Source organism: Amia ocellicauda, chromosome 3, assembly GCF_036373705.1.
Source record: "Amia ocellicauda isolate fAmiCal2 chromosome 3, fAmiCal2.hap1, whole genome shotgun sequence".
NCBI classification, from domain to species: domain Eukaryota; kingdom Metazoa; phylum Chordata; class Actinopteri; order Amiiformes; family Amiidae; genus Amia; species Amia ocellicauda.
Window position 1 is genome coordinate 902501 of NC_089852.1, and position 17468 is coordinate 919968.

The 17468-nt window shown below is 48.9% G+C and overlaps 1 protein-coding gene across 2 annotated transcripts; it reads left to right on the forward strand.

Moving 5' to 3' along the window:
- Positions 1-1917: 1917 nt before the first annotated feature.
- LOC136730191 (sodium- and chloride-dependent creatine transporter 1) lies at positions 1918-17360 on the forward strand. Of its 2 annotated transcripts, none has more exons than XM_066697573.1 (14): positions 1918-2432; positions 3352-3567; positions 6694-6825; positions 7343-7664; positions 8377-8509; positions 8852-8986; positions 9096-9199; positions 12412-12536; positions 12802-12914; positions 13169-13306; positions 13481-13583; positions 13842-13942; positions 14656-14826; positions 14996-17360. In XM_066697573.1, the coding sequence occupies exons 1-14, from the start codon at positions 2402-2404 to the stop codon at positions 15125-15127; spliced, it is 1956 nt and encodes a 651-aa protein (XP_066553670.1). In that variant the 5' UTR covers positions 1918-2401; the 3' UTR covers positions 15128-17360. The 2 variants fall into 2 exon arrangements, with proteins under 2 accessions (XP_066553670.1, XP_066553671.1); XM_066697574.1 differs by lacking the exon at positions 1918-2432 and adding an exon at positions 5770-5975 and having other exon boundaries at positions 3470-3567.
- Positions 17361-17468: the final 108 nt, after the last annotated feature.

Genomic DNA, 17468 nt, shown 5'->3' on the forward strand with positions numbered 1-17468 from the left:
TACATATCGATATATAGTATTCGATACATAGATCCCCCTTTAAAACGTCAACTTTAACCCTCCCTTAAAACACCCAAATCAATATGATACAACATACGTGCTCAAATAAAACGGGCTAGAATATAAATCAGACCAGTGAAATGCACTACCAGTGACTAAAGCCCAGGGATGTGACGATGTAGAACAAGAGGACTGTCTAGAACTGGGACCGACATTGCGGTCGGGAGAGGATCCAGACCTAGCGCAGATCTCTGCAGAATAATACAACTGATCGATCACCGAAGGAATATCGATTACCCAAGGAAACCTGCTTGTGATGCGTGTGTAGAGGGAGAGAGAGAGAGGGAGAGGGAGAGAGTCTATGCATACGTGTGTGGGGGGGTGTTACAGGTGTCTGCATCGTGTGGATTTGACTCATTCTGAAAGAAGGATGTGTGCGGTGAATGAATTTCAGTCACTTCCCCCACTGTGTGTACGTGTGTGTACGTGTGCTCTCTGAATGTGTGTGTGTTTGTATGAATGCATGAGTGAATGTGTGAGTGAGGGTGTGTGTATGTATGAATATGAATGTGTGAGAGTGTGTGTATGAATGTGTGACAGTGTGTGTGTGTGTGTGTATGAATGTGTGACAGTGTGTGTGTGTATGAATGTGTGAGTGTGTGTGTGTGTGTGTGTGTGTGTGTGTATGAATGTGTGACAGTGTGTGTGTGTGTTTGTGTGTGTGTATGAATGTGTGACAGTGTGTGTGTGTGTGTGTATGAATGTGTGACAGTGTGTGTGTGTGTGTGTGTGTGTATGAATGTATGACAGTGTGTGTGTGTATGAATGTGTGACAGTGTGTGTGTGTGTGTATGAATGTGTGACTGTGTGTGTGTGTGTGTATGAATGTGTGACAGTGTGTGTGTGTATGAATGTGTGACTGTGTGTGTGTGTGTGTGTGTGTGTGTATGAATGTGTGACTGTGTGTGTGTGTGTGTGTGTGTGTATGAATGTGTGACAGTGTGTGTGTGTGTGTGTGTGTGTGTGTATGAATGTGTGACTGTGTGTGTGTGTGTGTGTGTGTGTGTATGAATGTGTGACAGTGTGTGTGTGTGTGTGTGTATGAATGTGTGACAGTGTGTGTGTGTGTTTGTGTGTGTGTATGAATGTGTGACAGTGTGTGTGTGTGTGTGTATGAATGTGTGACAGTGTGTGTGTGTGTGTGTGTGTGTGTATGAATGTATGACAGTGTGTGTGTGTATGAATGTGTGACAGTGTGTGTGTGTGTGTATGAATGTGTGACTGTGTGTGTGTGTGTGTATGAATGTGTGACAGTGTGTGTGTGTATGAATGTGTGACTGTGTGTGTGTGTGTGTGTGTGTGTGTGTGTATGAATGTGTGACTGTGTGTGTGTGTGTGTGTGTGTGTATGAATGTGTGACAGTGTGTGTGTGTGTGTATGAATGTGTGACAGTGTGTGTGTGTGTGTGTGTGTGTGTATGAATGTGTGACTGTGTGTGTGTGTGTGTGTGTGTGTGTATGAATGTGTGACAGTGTGTGTGTGTGTGTGTGTATGAATGTGTGACAGTGTGTGTGTGTGTGTGTGTGTGTGTGTATGAATGTGTGACAGTGTGTGTGTGTGTGTGTGTGTGTGTGTGTGTGTGTATGAATGTGTGACAGTGTGTGTGTGTGTGTGTGTGTGTGTGTGTGTGTATGAATGTGTGACAGTGTGTGTGTGTGTGTGTGTGTGTGTATGAATGTGTGACAGTGTGTGTGTGTGTGTGTGTGTGTGTGTGTGTGTGTATGAATGTGTGACAGTGTGTGTGTGTGTGTGTGTATGAATGTGTGACAGTGTGTGTGTGTGTGTGTGTCGGTACGCACAGCGCTGAGCCAATCGGAGGCGCAGGGGCGGTTCGGGGGGATGTTGCGGGGGGAGAGCAGCGACTGGCGCTGACTGGATCTGCGGCGCTGCGGCGACTCGTCCCCGGCAGGCGCTGCACGTCGGACCGCTTCTCAGCTGCGCTTCCTCGGCTCTCGGACTCGCACTCAGACCCGGCCGGCTCGCCTCTGACCCGCTATTCCGAGCCTCAGCCTCATCCATGAGATTCTTTAGACTCACATTCAAGTGCTTTGTCGACTGTTTCTGAATTACTGCCCTCCATCCACCCGCATCCATACAGACACACACAGCACCAGCCGCCGCCTCCCCTCCTCCTCCTCCTGCAGCCGGACCGCGCCGATCACTACACCTCAATATCTATCAATATTGCAACAATACATATCGATCCGTCCTCTGCACGGGAAGAGTATTTTATAGAAACATCGCCATCAAGAAGAGACAGAGGAGAGGAGAGGAGGGGCTGTGCTGTATATAAATATATATATATATATATAACCTTTTATACCAAAATAAAAAGACTAAGATGTCTCCAGAGATGGAACAGCACAGTCCAGGTAAGTCATCATTATAATAATTATGATTATTAATAATAATGATGATGATCTGCATTGACGTTTGTGCAACGAGATTGTTCCGCCACCGGGGTCCATTACAATTAGTGAAGTCCTGTGCGAGCTGTCCTACAGCTGTCCCTCTGACCCGGACACCAGCAGAGAGCTGGAGAGATGTGCGGCTGCCCTGGAGCAGACAGACAGACAGACAGGCAGGCAGACAGGCAGGCAGACAGACAGACAGACAGCGAGATCCATGTTTACCTAAAACAAACCAGCGTTTCTGTATCAAATGACCACAGAGGCTGAGTCGAGTCGTCCAGGTTGTGCATTAATCAGTGGGATCAGTCCGTTAATCCCCCCCGGAGCGCCGCAGCGCCTCGGTCCCGCAGGTGTCTCCCAAACAATTAGGGCCAATTAGGACAATAATCGATTAATGTGCTCGGGAAACAGAATCCAGACGCGTCCGGGAACAGGCCTGCCCCCCCCCGCTAAAAACACTGCTGTGTCACAGAGTTCACAGCAGGACAGGACATACCTACCAGTACAACCATAATGATATGTTTATTATTGTTATTATTATTATTACTTTACATTTTTACTTTACCTCTGTGATGATGTCATACAGAAACGCTGTTTTATTTGAGGTAACCATGGGTTTCTGTCTGCTAGTGTATTATTATTATTATTATTATTATTATTATTATTAATATTGTGTTTGTGCAGGTTTTGAAAGCAGAATGCCCGTCTGTCTCTGTCCACAATAATCACAAAGATGATACAAATGATGTAGAGCTGTAATAACTATGACCCCCCACTCCTCTTCCTCCCCATCCTTCTGTCTGTGTCCCCTGTACCCCCCAACCCCTCTCACCTCACCCGAACCCCTGCCTCTCGCCCGTCTCTCTCCCTCCCCCTGCAGGGGGCGGTGCGGAGCGGCGGGGGGAGGAGGCCGGCGGCGAGGACAGGGCGGTGGTGACGCCCCTGGTGGTGCCGGTGCCGGGCGAGCCGGGGGGGGCGGGGCCGGAGAGGGAGACCTGGGCGAGGCAGATGGACTTCATCATGTCCTGCGTGGGCTTCGCCGTGGGGCTGGGCAACGTGTGGCGCTTCCCCTACCTGTGCTACAAGAACGGAGGCGGTGAGGGGATTCAGATCCGCTCCACTAGGGGGCATCACCACCTGCACCCTGTACCAGACAAACTTAGTGCTGGGGGGCCACTGCATAAATCCGTGTGTGCATATATACATACATATATTAATATAGAGAGAGAGGGGAGGACACAGGGTGAGACAGAGACAGGATCATAGAAGGAAGGAGAGAGAGAGAGCGAGAGGGGGAAACAAGAGGGATATCATTTACAGTCTTGTTATTCAGTTTGGTTTTTATTGTGTGTCATGTGTAAAAACTGCTTTGGCAACACAATACTACTCCTGTATGCCATGCCAATAAAGCAAACTTGAATAGAACTGAACTGAAATTGAGAGGGAAACAGAAAGAGAGAGAGAGAGAGAGAGAGAGAGAGAGAGAGAGAGGGGGGGGGGGGCAGTCAGTTCGCACGTAGCCTCCTTCTCAGGGCGTCACGAGTCCGGCACAGTTTATGTTTGCAGTAATCCTACCAGATAAAGACCGACCATAAACACAGTCTTCAGCCTTGACTGTTGGCCACTCTCCCTCTCCCCACCTCCTCCCTCTCTCTCTCTCTCACAGACTGAAACTGAAATAATATCACCCCCTTCAGAGTTACAGTACCAGCTCTCTGTCTCTCTCTCTCTCTATCGCTCTCTAAATCTCAGATTCAAATGACTGTAAAGTTTGTGTGTGTGTGTGTGTTACTGTACATTGTGTTTTCCTGTTGTGTGTGTCTCTTTTTCTCTGTCTCTGCTTCTGCATATGTGTGTCTGTCTCCTCTCCTCTGTCTCACCCTCTGTTTCTCTTTCTATCTCTCTATCCCCTCCCCCCTTTCTATGTGAAATTCTTCCTTATAAGGGCGTGAGTGATGCTTCGGTGCGAACGAGGGATGAGTGAAGAGAGATGATGCTGATGCTGGGTGTGGAGAGGGGATCCCTCCTCCTCCCCTCTGTCTGATTGGTTTCTCTCTCTCTGGTCTCTCCATCTCTGCATACGATTATGGATGTGCTCATCTCTCTGTCACCTCCTCCCTCTCTCTCTCTCTCTCTGTTGTGGAATCTCAGTGCGTCACTGCTGTTGGCTGTTGCCCCCGGAGACACTGTCTCTCTGTCTGTCTCTTTGTCTGTTTCTCTGCCTCTCTGTCTTTCCAGTCCTCCCTCGCTCCTCTGTTCCTCTCCTCCCCCATCTCTTTCTCACTAAAGACATTCCTCCTTTCCCTATTCCTCCCTCTCCCTCTTTTTCTCTTTCTCCTTCACACACACACACACACGCACGCAGAATGAAACAAAGCAGCAATGTTCTCTCTTTCCCTCGGATCTCGTGTCTGTTATGTTAATTAACCCCTGACCCTTGACCTCTGCCCTTACTAGTGACCTTGACCTGGTACAGATACAGAGACTCTGGACAGACATGTACAGATACATGCTTACTGTTCATACATGCATACTGTATATGTTTACATACTGTGTAGAATATACATAAATAGTATACAAACATATAAATATACTCAGCAAAAAAAGAAATATCATCTCATTTTCAACTGCTTTTATTTTCAGCAAACGTAACATGTGTAAATATTTGTATGAACATAAAAAGATTCAACAACTAAGACAAACTGAACAAGTTTCACAGACACGAGACTAACAGAAATGGAATAATGTGTCCCTGAACAAAGGGGGGGGGCTAAATCAAAAGTAACAGTCAGTATCTGCTGTGGCCCCCAGCTGCATTAAGTCCTGCAGGGCGACCTACATCTTGACAGCACTTAGCTTTCACCGTCCAGGATGTAGGAAGTCTCTTACTGTACTTGTGTAAATTGTAAATTGGAATCTGTAAAATGTATTATTCTGAATTGCTGTTTTAGCTAAGTTGAATTTGTAATGATTGATGCCTTGTACTTCTCTGTATTTTTGCACTTTGTTTTGCACTTATGCTGTAAGTCGCCCTGGATAAGGGCGTCTGCCAAGAAATAAAAATAATAATAATAATAATAATGATAATCTCCTCCTCATGGGCTGCACCAGATTTGCCAGTTCTTGCTGTGAGATGTTACCCCACTCTTCCACCAAGGCACTTGCAAGTTCACAGACATTTCTGGGGGGAACGGCCCTAGCCCTCCCCCTCCGATCCAACAGGCCCCAGACGTGCTCAATGGGGTTGAGATCCGGCTCTTCGCTGGCCGTGGCAGACACTGACATTCCTGTCTTGCAGGAAATCACGTCCAGCGCAGGTGGGTTTGTGCCCATGGGCGACGCTGTTGCCGGTGGTGTCTGGTGAGGACCTGCCGTACAACAGGCCTACAAGCCCTCAGTCCAGCCTCTCTCAGCCGATTGCGGACAGTCTGAGCACTGATGGAGGGATCGTGTTCCTGGTGTGACTCGGGCAGTTGTTGTTGCCGTCCTGTACCTGTCCCGCAGGTGTGATATTGGGATGTACCGATCCTGTGCAGGTGTTGTTACACGTGGTCTGCCACTGCCAGGACGATCAGCTGTCCTTCCTGTCTCCCTGTAGCGCTGTCTTAGGCGCCTCACAGTACGGACATTGCAGTTTATTGTCCTGGCCACGTCTGCAGTCCTCATGCCTCCTTGCAGCATGCCTAAGGCATGTTCACGCAGATGAGCAGGGACCCTGGGCATCTTTCTTCTGGTGGAGTCAGTAGGAAGGTGTCTTTAGTGTCCTAAGTTTTTATAACTGTGACCTTAATTGCCTACCGTCTGTAAGCTGTTGGTGTCTTAACGACCGTTCCACAGGTGCATGTTCATTAATTGTTTATGGTTCATCGAACAAGCATGGAAAACATTGTTTAAACCCTTTACAATAAAGATCTGTAAACTTATTTGGATTTTTACAAAATTATCTTTAAAATACAGTGTCCTGAAAAAGGGATGATTATTTTTTTGCTGAGTATATATACTATAAATATACATATTAGATGTGCTTACACACGTCATACATTCCTAAATAGTGTACATACATACATGTTTAAAACATACATACATACATATATACATTTAAAAACATACATAAATATAAAAAACATACATACAATACACTTCCAGACATGTCCAGTGCTGGTGTGTGTTCTCTGCTCTGTTGTCTTCTGTTATATCACGTGTCGCGTGTGCTGTGTTACAGGCGTGTTCCTGATCCCCTACACGCTGATCGTGTTCATCGGGGGGGTGCCCGTGTTCTTCCTGGAGATTGCGCTGGGCCAGTTCATGAAGCAGGGGGGTGTCTCCGCCTGGAACATCGCACCCCTGTTCAAAGGTTGGTGCAGCACCGGGGTCAGGGGCGGAGTCACGCGCTCCATGCTGATTGGCTGAGGCTTCCCCGCTGCGCTGCTGTGCAGTTCCTCTGTCTCTGTCTGTTCAATGTTATCACGACCGTCGCATCACCTGTCGCTGCTTATTGATGATCAGCCAGCTGAGAGGTGGATTAGTGTTACATCCCACCCTGACCCCCTCTCTCTCTCCTCTCTTCCCTCATCCTCTCCTCTGTCCTCACTGCTCCCCTCCCCTGCCTCCTCTCTCCCCTCTTTCCTCTTCCCCTGCTGCTCTCACCCCTCACCCCTTCTTCACCCTTCCCTTCCTCCCCGCTCCTTGTCCCAACCTCTTCTCTCCCCCTCCCTCTCTTCTCTCCCTCTCCTCTTCTCACCCCTCCGCTCTCCTCTCCCCTCTTTCCTTTTCACCCCTCACCCCTTCTTTGCCCTTTTCCCAACCTCTCTCTCCTCTCCTCCCTTTCCCTGTCCTCTCTCCTCTCCTCCTCCTTCTCTCCTCTCCTCCAGGTCTGGGCCTGGCCTCCATGGTGATCGTGTTCTTCTGTAACACCTACTACATCATGATCCTGGTGTGGGGTCTGTACTACCTGCTGCACTCGTTCTCCAGCCCCCTGCCCTGGGCCACCTGCGGCAACGCCTGGAACAGCGCCAACTGCACCCAGAGCTTCCGGGACCCCTGTGCCAACCGCTCCCTGCCTCTCCTCTCCTCCTCCTCAGCTCCTTCCCTCAATCTCTCGCTCTCCCTCTCCTCCACTCCCTCACTCTCTCTGCTTAACCTGTCCTGCGAGGAGGCGGAGGGCCAGCGCTCCCCCATCATCGAGTTCTGGGAGTGAGTCTGTGTGTGTGTGTGTGTGTGTGTCTGTGTGTGAGTGTGTGAGAGTGGGTTGGTTTATGTGGTTTACGAGGACTTTTTTAGGTTACAAACTGGTAATTTCAAGGTTATTATGCAAAAACGTTGCCAATGTCCCCATAATTCAAAAAGCTTAAAAAACATACTAAAATTATGTTTTTTTGAAAATGTAAAAATGCAGAAAGTTTTTTATGGGGGTTAGGTTTAGGGTTAGGGGATAGAATCTATAGTTTGTACAGTATAAAAGTAATTATGTCTATGGAGAGTCCTCATAATGATAGCGGCACCTACATGTGTGTGAGTGTGTGAGTGTGTGTCAGTTTCTTTCTGTGAGTCTGTCTGCCTGACTCTCCATCTGTGATAATTATTATTATTAATTTAATTCTTGCAGGTGCTCCTAGTCCAGTAGTCACAACAAATACTCTTCACACATGACATCACACAGTCTGTGCGGTTCAGTGCGATACACACAGGATGACGCTGGCCCTGAGGTTCCAAAAAGGCAAAACAAATCTGAAAACACATGCACATACAGAAAATCACTTCAGGGCCACTGTACCAAGTATCAAGTAATACCAAGAACAAAATACGGTGCAGGAGTCATTCCAGTGTTGTGTGCAGTGATGGGGAGGAGGTGTGTGGGGGTACAGGCAAACTGACCACAGCGTCCTCCCCTGTCTCCATCTCTCAGACACAAGGTGCTGCGCCTGTCTGGGGGCCTGGAGGAGCCGGGCCGGGTCAACGGAGAGATGACCCTCTGCCTGCTGGCCACCTGGGTCATCGTGTACTTCTGCATCTGGAAGGGAGTGAAGTCCACAGGCAAGGTGAGGAACAGAGAAAGAGAGAGAGAGGGAGAGAGAGGGCGAGAGAGGGAGGGCAGTGTGAGATATTTGCATTGATTATATTCAATAAACACTCCCACACACTCACACGCACACACACACACACTCTCTCTCACACACACTCCTCTACTTATCCCCTTTACTGCCCCCTCTCCTCCTTCTCTCCACGCAGTCTTTGAACAACGAGCTCCATTCAGACTCCCTGCATCCTAATCTGATTAGTTTTGTGTGTGAGTGCGTGTGTGTGTGCGTGTGTGCGTTGTTGTGCATAGGTTTGTGTGTGTGTGTGTGTGTGTTTTTAATGCGGTTTCTCTCTCTCTGCAGGTTGTGTACTTCACAGCTCTGTTCCCCTACCTGGTGCTGGTGGTGCTGCTGGCCCACGGCGTGACGCTGCCCGGGGCTCTGGACGGCATTGTGTACTACCTGAGACCCGACTGGTCCAAACTGGCAGAGCCGCAGGTCAGAGCGAGAGAGGGGGAGCGCTGCACTGTGTAGCTCCATTGTGTAGATTGTGTTGTGTAACTGTACATTGTAGCTCATTGTGTAGATGTGTTGTGTTGCTGTGCAGGTGTGGATCGACGCTGGCACTCAGATCTTCTTCTCGTACGCCATCGGCCTGGGAGCGCTGACCGCACTGGGCAGCTACAACCGCTTCCACAACAACTGCTACCAGTGAGTCACAGGGGACTGAACCGGGCTGGACCGGGCTGGACTGGACTGGGGTCTGTGGGACTGAACAGGGCTGTGAGGGACTGGACCGGACTGGGGGTCTGTGGGACTGGTCCGGGCTGGACAGGGCTATGGGTCTGTGAGACTGGACAGGGCTGTGGGACTGGATAGGACTGGACAGGGCTGTGGGTCTGTGCTGGACAGTGTGGGACTGGGTAGGACTCGACCCGGCTATGGGTCTGTGTATGACAGTGTGGGACTGGACCGAGCTGTGAGGACTGTATCGGACTATACACTGCACTGCACTGTGTCTGTACTGGACTGGTCAGTTCTGTGGGTCTTTGGAATGTACTCCCTCAATAGACAGGTGGACAAGGGCCACTCTGGGCCCAATTCAATTCAGACAAGCCGTTTATTGAGCTCTACCTCAGTTCTGTGGACATGGCCAGGTGGGGGGGGCGTTTCTAAAGAACACTCTGTCATAGAGGATTTCTCCCTACATCGATGAGGTCACTAATGCTTCCCAATCGTATCACACACTTAAGAACATAAGAACATGAGAAAGTGTCCAATCAAGAGGAGGCCATTCGCCCCATCGTGCTCGTTTGGTGTCCATTAATAACTCAGTGATCAAGGATCCTATCCAGTCTGTTTTTGAATGTTCCCAAATTGTCTCTTCAGCCACATCGCTGGGGAGTTTGTTCAGATTGTGACGCCTCTCTGTGTGAAGAAGTGTCTCCTGTTTTCTGTCTTGAATGCCTTGAAGCCCAATTTCCATTTGTGTCCCCGGGTGCGTGTGTCCCTGCTGATCTGGAAAAGCTCCTCTGGTCTGATGTGGTCGATGCCTTTCATGATTTTGAAGACTTGGATCAAGTCCCCACGTAGTCTCCTCTGTTCCAGGGTGAAAAGGTTCAGGTCCTCAGTCTCTCAGTAGGACATTCCCTTCAGACCTGGAATAAGTCTGGTTGCTCTCCTCTGAACTGCCTCTAGAGCAGCGATATCTTTCTTGAAGTGTGGAGCCCAGAACTGTCCACAGTATCCAGATGAGCTCTAACTAGTGCATTGTACAGTCTGAACATCACTGCCCTTGTTCTCAATTCTACACTTTTGACAATATACCCTAACATCCTGTTTGCCTTTTTTATTGCTTCCCCACATTGTTTGGATGGAGAAAGTGAGGAGTCCACATAGACTCCTAGGTCTTTCTCATGCGTTACTTCATCTAGTTCTATTCCTCCCATAGTGTAATTATAGTGGACATTTTTGTTACCTGCATGTATTACCTTGCACTTGTCCACATTGAATTTCATCTGCCAGGTGTCGGCCCACACCTGAATATTATCTAAGTCCCTCTGAATAGCCTGTGCTGCCGAGATTGTATCTGCTGAGCCACCTATTTTAGTATCATCTGCAAATGTGACAAGTTTGCTAACTATCCCAGAGTCCAGATCATTAATATAGATTAGAAAAAGCACAGGCCCTAGTACTGATCCCTGTGGAACTCCACTAACAACCTCACTCCAGTTAGAAGCGACTCCTCTAATCAACACCCTCTGCTTCCTAGACATCAACCAGTTCATAATCCATCTACTTACATTACCCTGAATGCCTACAGCTTCCAATTTGAGAATCAGTCTTTGGTGTGGAACCTTATCAAAAGCTTTTTGGAAATCTAAGTATATCAGATCATATGCTTTCACGTGATCTACAGCTGCAGTTGGATGTTCAATAAATCTAATAAATTAGTAAGACATGATCTGCCTCGTCTAAACCCATGTTGACTATCTCCAAGAATATGGTTTTCATTGAGATGCTCCTCTATTTTCTGTCTAATCATTTCACAGGTGATGCAGGTGAGACTGATTGATCTGTAATTTCCTGGCTCAGTTTTGTCCTCTTTCTTGTGGATTGGGATGACATTTGCTGTCTTCCAGTCAGTTGGCACATCCCCTGTTCTAAGTGTCATTTGGAATAATTGAGTTAGCGGCCTATAAATAATTTCCCTAATTTCTTTAAGTACTGTTGGACATATCCCATCTGGCCCAGGTGATTTGTTTGTTTTTAATTCTGCTTGTCCCTTTAGTACCTCCTCCTCATTTATCCTGATCTCTCTTAGGGTTTGACTGGACTGATTGTTAACCTGTGACATGTCATCTGTTTTTTCTTTTGTAAAAACCTCTGTGAAATACTCATTTAGAACATTTGCCACATCTTGTTCGTTTTCCAAGATACCTCTATTTTTGCCCTTTATCTGTTTCACTTCCTCCTTTACTGACCGCTTGCTGTTGTAATATTGAAAAAAGCTCTTTGCATTAGTTTTATCTCCAAGAGCTGTTTCTTTCTATTTCCCTCTTTGCTTTCCTGATCCCTTCCTTAATATCTCTTTGCAGCTCAACATATACTTTGTATTTTGTTTAGTCTCCATCCCTTTTGTATGCGCTATACAACAAGTTTTTGTACAAATTGCTCCTGAGCCTCAAGTAGTATATCCTTAAAATATACCCATCCATTTTCAACTGACTCTGTATCCAGTGTGCTCCAGTCTAACTCTTCTAAGTGCCGCCTCATACCTTCAAGGTTTGCTTTTCTAAAATTGTAGACCATTGTGTTAGACTTGGACCTTGTTTTTTGAAAGAATGCCTCAAAGCTAACCATATTGTGATCAAAATTTGCCATTGGTTCTGTAACTAGTGTCCCTCTGACTCTGTCTTGGTCATTTGAAAAGATCAAGTCAATGCATGCACTCTCTCTGGTTGGTTCCCTGACAAATTGAGTTAGAAAGCAGTCATTTACCATCTCAACCATTTCTATTTCTGTGTCTGTAGTCCCCACTGGTCTGTCCCAGTCTATGTTTGGGAAATTGAAATCCCCCATTATAACAGCCACATCCTTGCTACATGCAGTCCTGATTACACTGTACAATGCAGCATCTTGCTGCTCCTCTGTCCTCCGTTCTCTATGTGTCCTTGGACGAAAATGCTTCTCTAACGATCAGCTCCACAGACCCACAGCCCGGTCCAATCCTGCTGCAATCCGCTGCAACCATGATGCAAATAGACTGTATTTGCCAACTAGACAGGACACTGTCCCAGATCAGTGTAAGGCTGAACAGGGCGGTGCTGGACTGGACAGCGCCATGTCTGTATTGGACCATGGTTCTGTGTAGCACTGTATGAGCCCTCCTCTCCCTCTCTCTCTCTCTCTCTCTCTCTCAGAGACGCCTATGTCCTGGCCCTGATCAACAGTGGCACCAGTTTCTTCTCTGGCTTCGTGGTGTTCTCAGTGCTGGGCTTCATGGCTGCCGAGCAAGGCGTCGACATCGCCAGGGTGGCAGAGTCCGGTGAGAGATGGCCTGAGTGTGTGTGTGTGTTTGTGTGTGTGTCTCTGTGTGTGTGTGTGTGTCAGTGTGTCTGTGTCAGTGTGAGTGTGTGTGTGTGTGTGTGTGTGTGTGTGTCAGTGTGAGTGTGTGTGTGTGTGTGTGTGTGTGTGTGTGTGTCAGTGTGAGTGTGTGTGTGTGTGTGTCTTGCTCTCCGTCTGTCTCCTCTCAGTATCTTCTGTGCCGCTGTCTCATCGACTGATACCCTGATTGATTGATACCCCTCCAGGGCCCGGGCTGGCGTTCATCGCGTACCCCAAGGCTGTGACCCTGATGCCCATGGCGCCACTCTGGGCGGCGCTCTTCTTCTTCATGCTGCTGGTCCTGGGGCTGGACAGCCAGGTAACTGCCCCAAACTGCCCAAAATAACCCCAATAATACCACTTCTGCCTCAAACAGCCCTCAATATTACCTAAACTGCCCCCAATATCACCCCAACTGCCCCAAACTTCCCCCTAATATTACCTCTACTGCCCAAAACTGGCCCCAATAATACCACTTCTGCCCTAGTCTGTCCCCTATATTACCCATACTTTACCCATAATGCCCCCAGTATTACCAGTATTGCTCCACACTGCCCTGACTGCCTCTCTCAGTTCGTAGGGGTGGAGGGCTTCATCACTGGGGTCATGGACATGCTGCCCGATTCGCTGGCGGGGTCTGTCCGTCGCGAGGTCGTCGTGGCGATCTGCTGCCTCACCTGTTTCATCATCGACCTCTCCATGGTAACTGAGGTAAGGGCGGGGCAGGCGTCTGAGGACCGTGACCTCTGACCTTTGACACGCAGACAATGCACCTGTGGAGAAACAGCACTGACACAGACCTGTTCTCTTCCCCTCACTCTGTCTCTCTCTCCCCCTCACTCTCTCCCCCACCCCTGCTCCCTCGCTCCCTCTCTCTCTGTGCAGGGAGGGATGTATGTGTTTCAGCTGTTTGATTATTACTCGGCCAGCGGGATCACTCTGCTCTGGCAGGCCTTCTGGGAGTGTGTGGTGGTGGCCTGGGTCTATGGTAAGAGCGCCCACTGCCTGCGGGGCAGACACTGCAGCTCAGGGCAGAGGGGGGAGCCGACACACACACAAGAGCCACAACCCCAGGGCCACAACAAGTAGGCAGTGTGTGTGTGTGTGTGTGTGTGTGTGTGTGTGTGTGAGAGTCTAACATGGATTATACTGATCCTCTTCTCTCTCTCTCCCTCCCTCCATCCCTCCCTCTCTCTCTCTTGCTCTCCCTCTCCCTCCCTCTCTCTCCTCCTCTCCCTGTCTCCAGGGGCAGACCGGTTCATGGATGATATTGCCCGTATGATCGGGTATCGGCCCCTGCCCTTCATGAAGTGGTGCTGGGCGTACATCACCCCCTGCCTGTGTGTGGTGAGCGAACCGCACTGCCCACCCCACGTCTCCCTCTGTCTCCATCAAGTCAATTCAATTCAAATTTAAATCACAGAGACGTTTTGGCAGGACTTACTGAGCTCAGTGATGCCAACGCAATGACAGACAGGCCCAGAGCTCAGGATACAGGGATCATGCATTTCATATTTACAGACATTATGAGTAACATTATTGTCCACACCGTGTCGATGTACCTCAGATACTGCAGCCCACAGTCGCACTGCCACACTGCCCTGCACAGACACAGAGCCCTCGGCACCTGGCACCCCAGACAGAGGTCCCCACTTCTGTGTCTGATTAGGGTGCAGGACGTCGGGCTCTCTGGGGCGCAGGGAGCAGCAGGGGGAAGCAGCCCTGCTCAGCAGCCCTGGCGCTCCTCTCTGTCCCCCCAATTAATTGTTGTAACTGTGTATACTGCAGGTTATAGTCAATGCAGTAGAGCAGTAATGCAGCACAGAGCAGGATGCAGTAATGCATCATAGAGCAGGTTTGCACGATGGGTCGAATGGCCTCCTCTTTTTTGTAAACTTTCTTAGTAATGCAACACAGAGCAGTAATGTAGTAATGCAGCGCAGAGCAGTAATGCAGTAATGCAGCGCAGGGCAGTAGGGAGGTGTACGTTGCTGTTAGGGGGTACAGAAGGAGCACAAACTGATACACACCTGCATTCTCATGCCCACCTGCCCCCCCAGGGTATCTTCCTGTTCCATGTGGTGAACTACCAGCCCCTGTCCTTCGGCACGGCCTACGTGTACCCGCGCTGGGGCGAGGCGCTGGGCTGGGCGCTGGCGCTGGCGTCCATGCTGTGCATCCCGGTCAGCGTCGCATACAAACTGCTGCGCTGCAAGGGCTCCTTCACCGAGGTACACACTGACCGCCTGCGTATGTGTGTGTGTGTGACAGTGTGACTATTTTAGTGTCTGCGTGTGTGTATGTCAGTGACAGTGACAGTGTATGTGTGTGTGTGTTTGTGTGTGTGTGTGTCAGTGTGAAAGTGTGTGTGTGTCAGTGACAGTGTGTGTGTCTCCTCAGCGCTGGCAGCACCTCACAGCCCCAGTGTGGGGACGGCACCATGTGGAGTACCTGGCGTCGGAGTCCGAGGCCAAACTGCTGCCCCCCCAAGGCCAGGACAAGACCACCCTGCTCTTCGAGAGCGTCATCTAGCGTCATCACCGGGGCAGCACCCCCGACCCATCGCTCTGTCTCTACTTTACTCTCTGTCACTGTCAGTCTCTCCATCCATCTCTCCATCCATCCATCCCTCTCTCTCTCTCTCTCTCTCTCTCTCTCTCTCTGTCTGTCCATCCCCCGTGTCTCTCCCTCTCTGTCTGTGGTGTCTGTGCAGTGCCGGTGCGTCCCGTGTTGCAGTGTGGTGAACAAGCTGTGCTAGTGTGTGCTGTGCTGTAGGCGTGTTGTCATGCTGTGTGCGTCTCTCTGTGCCACCCTGTGTGTGTGTGTGTGTGTGTGTGTGTGTGTGTGTGTGTGCCCTTTCTCCATCTCTCTCTCAGCAGGGAAACACAAGCACAGTACTAAGAGAGAATCAAGTCTGGTTTTTAACTGGTAGAGTATTGACATTTTAAAGGGATTTAGAGGGATTTTAATAAATACATTCAAAATTAATAATAATCATAATTAGAGACACAAGTAGACAATGCTGTGTGATTCTGATTTTGTTGCTCACTGGCAAATGATCTTACTCTAATTGCACTGATTGATTATTTTTTCTAATTCAATTTATCTAAAGAATTATAATACTTTTGTAGTTTTTAAATCACGCGACCAGACCGTGTTGTCTGTTAGTATTCTCTGGATTCTGCTGCTTTGCTGTTTTGTAAATTCTCAGCCAGGTTTAAGGTGGTCTGAGCACAGGCATACTGGGGTACCTGTCTGTATCTGTGAGTGTGTGTGTCTGTAAGTCTGTGTGTTTGTGTTTGTGTTTGTGTGAGTATGTGTGTATGTGTGTCTGTGTGTGTTTGCCCTGTGCAGCACGGTGCTCTGTCCGCACTCCTGTATCTCAGTCTCAGTTCAAACCCGGCTGGATCGTGTCTTTAAATGCCCCGTGTGCCAGGACCCCCACTCCCCTGCGTATGGCCGCACGGTCCATCTGTATTTACAACCCTCCGCTGGCCGGAGTCCAGGGCGTCAGGGCGTCTTCCAGGTCCCGTACTCCGCCCCTGCCCCCTGCCCCTCACACACTGCAGATCGCCTATCAATCAATCAATCAATCAATCAAATCATGTATTTAAGAGCTAGACACTCTGAGATAGGACAGAACCTTGAACGTCTTACCAAAGGCGCTACATAAACAAAATTAACTATTTGTATTATTAATAATATTATTATTAGACCATAATAACTGTATATGTCTAAACTTAGCGCAGACTATTTGACAATCTGAGGTTTCCCTCATTATTCCTCCGACCAATGTGACTGAGATCAACCAACCAGCTGTCTGTCAGAGAGCTGGGAGCCAATCAGGACACAGGGCCTTAAACAGCACAAGACGGTCCAAAGCACTTCGAAGTACAACCAGACGCCTAAATTAATAAATAAAGAAATAATTAAAAATCCTGAAATCCACACAGAGATTCAGGGAAAGCTTTGTTTTCATAACTCTCTCAGACACACAGTCAGCATTTAACAGCTGCCAACTTCTTTCTTCCGTCCCTTCTTGGCCTCAAGGGAATTAGCTCCTTTAGCCCCTGAGAGGCCAGGCAGACCTGAGGGCCCTGTGCTCACATCCTAATCCCAAATTAATTTGGTAAAGCCACCTCGAGCTATTTCTCCTCAATGCCAAATCCTTAGAGAGAGAGATGGGGGTTTATTCTAAACCCTCCCCCAGTCCCTTTGTATATCACCAGTGCCTCTCTTAATTGGTATTGTTGTCCCCTGTATATACATTGCCCGTATGATTGGCCTGTCAAACTGCCCCCCCTCCCCTCAATTCAAATTAGCTTGATTGGCCGGACTAATTGAGCTCAGTGTTGCCAAAGCATTGACACCTGTGTCTAGAGCTCAAGAACAATAAATACAGGGATTATACACAGTCACACGCTGCAAGGAGACCCCACCCTACAAGACCACCCCGTGCAGGGTGTGTGTTACCTGGGGGGCTGAGGGGAGGGGAGGGAAGGGAGTTGAAGGACAGGGATGCCTCTCTGTGTTGTAAATACAGTTCAGACCTCTTGGGGGGGCGCCATCATGGATTGTGTGAGAAAATGTCTATTGTTTGTTTTCTTTATACCAAAAACAAGAACTGCAGTTGTGAAGGTGTTGAGTCTGCGCTGGAGTTCGGTGGGTCAGTGATCTGGGAGCAACAGGGACGGGACAATGTGGTCTGATATTTAAAGTAGAGTGATGCCAAGTAAAGCCAGAGCAATAAATGATGTAATGAAGAGCCCCGCCTCACGTCTTTCATTAATCCCGCGCTGCACAACTGAGCTGTTTCATTGAGCTGGCCCCCCGGGGCCCGAGTCCCCTGGGAGAAAGGGCAGAGTGGGGGCCG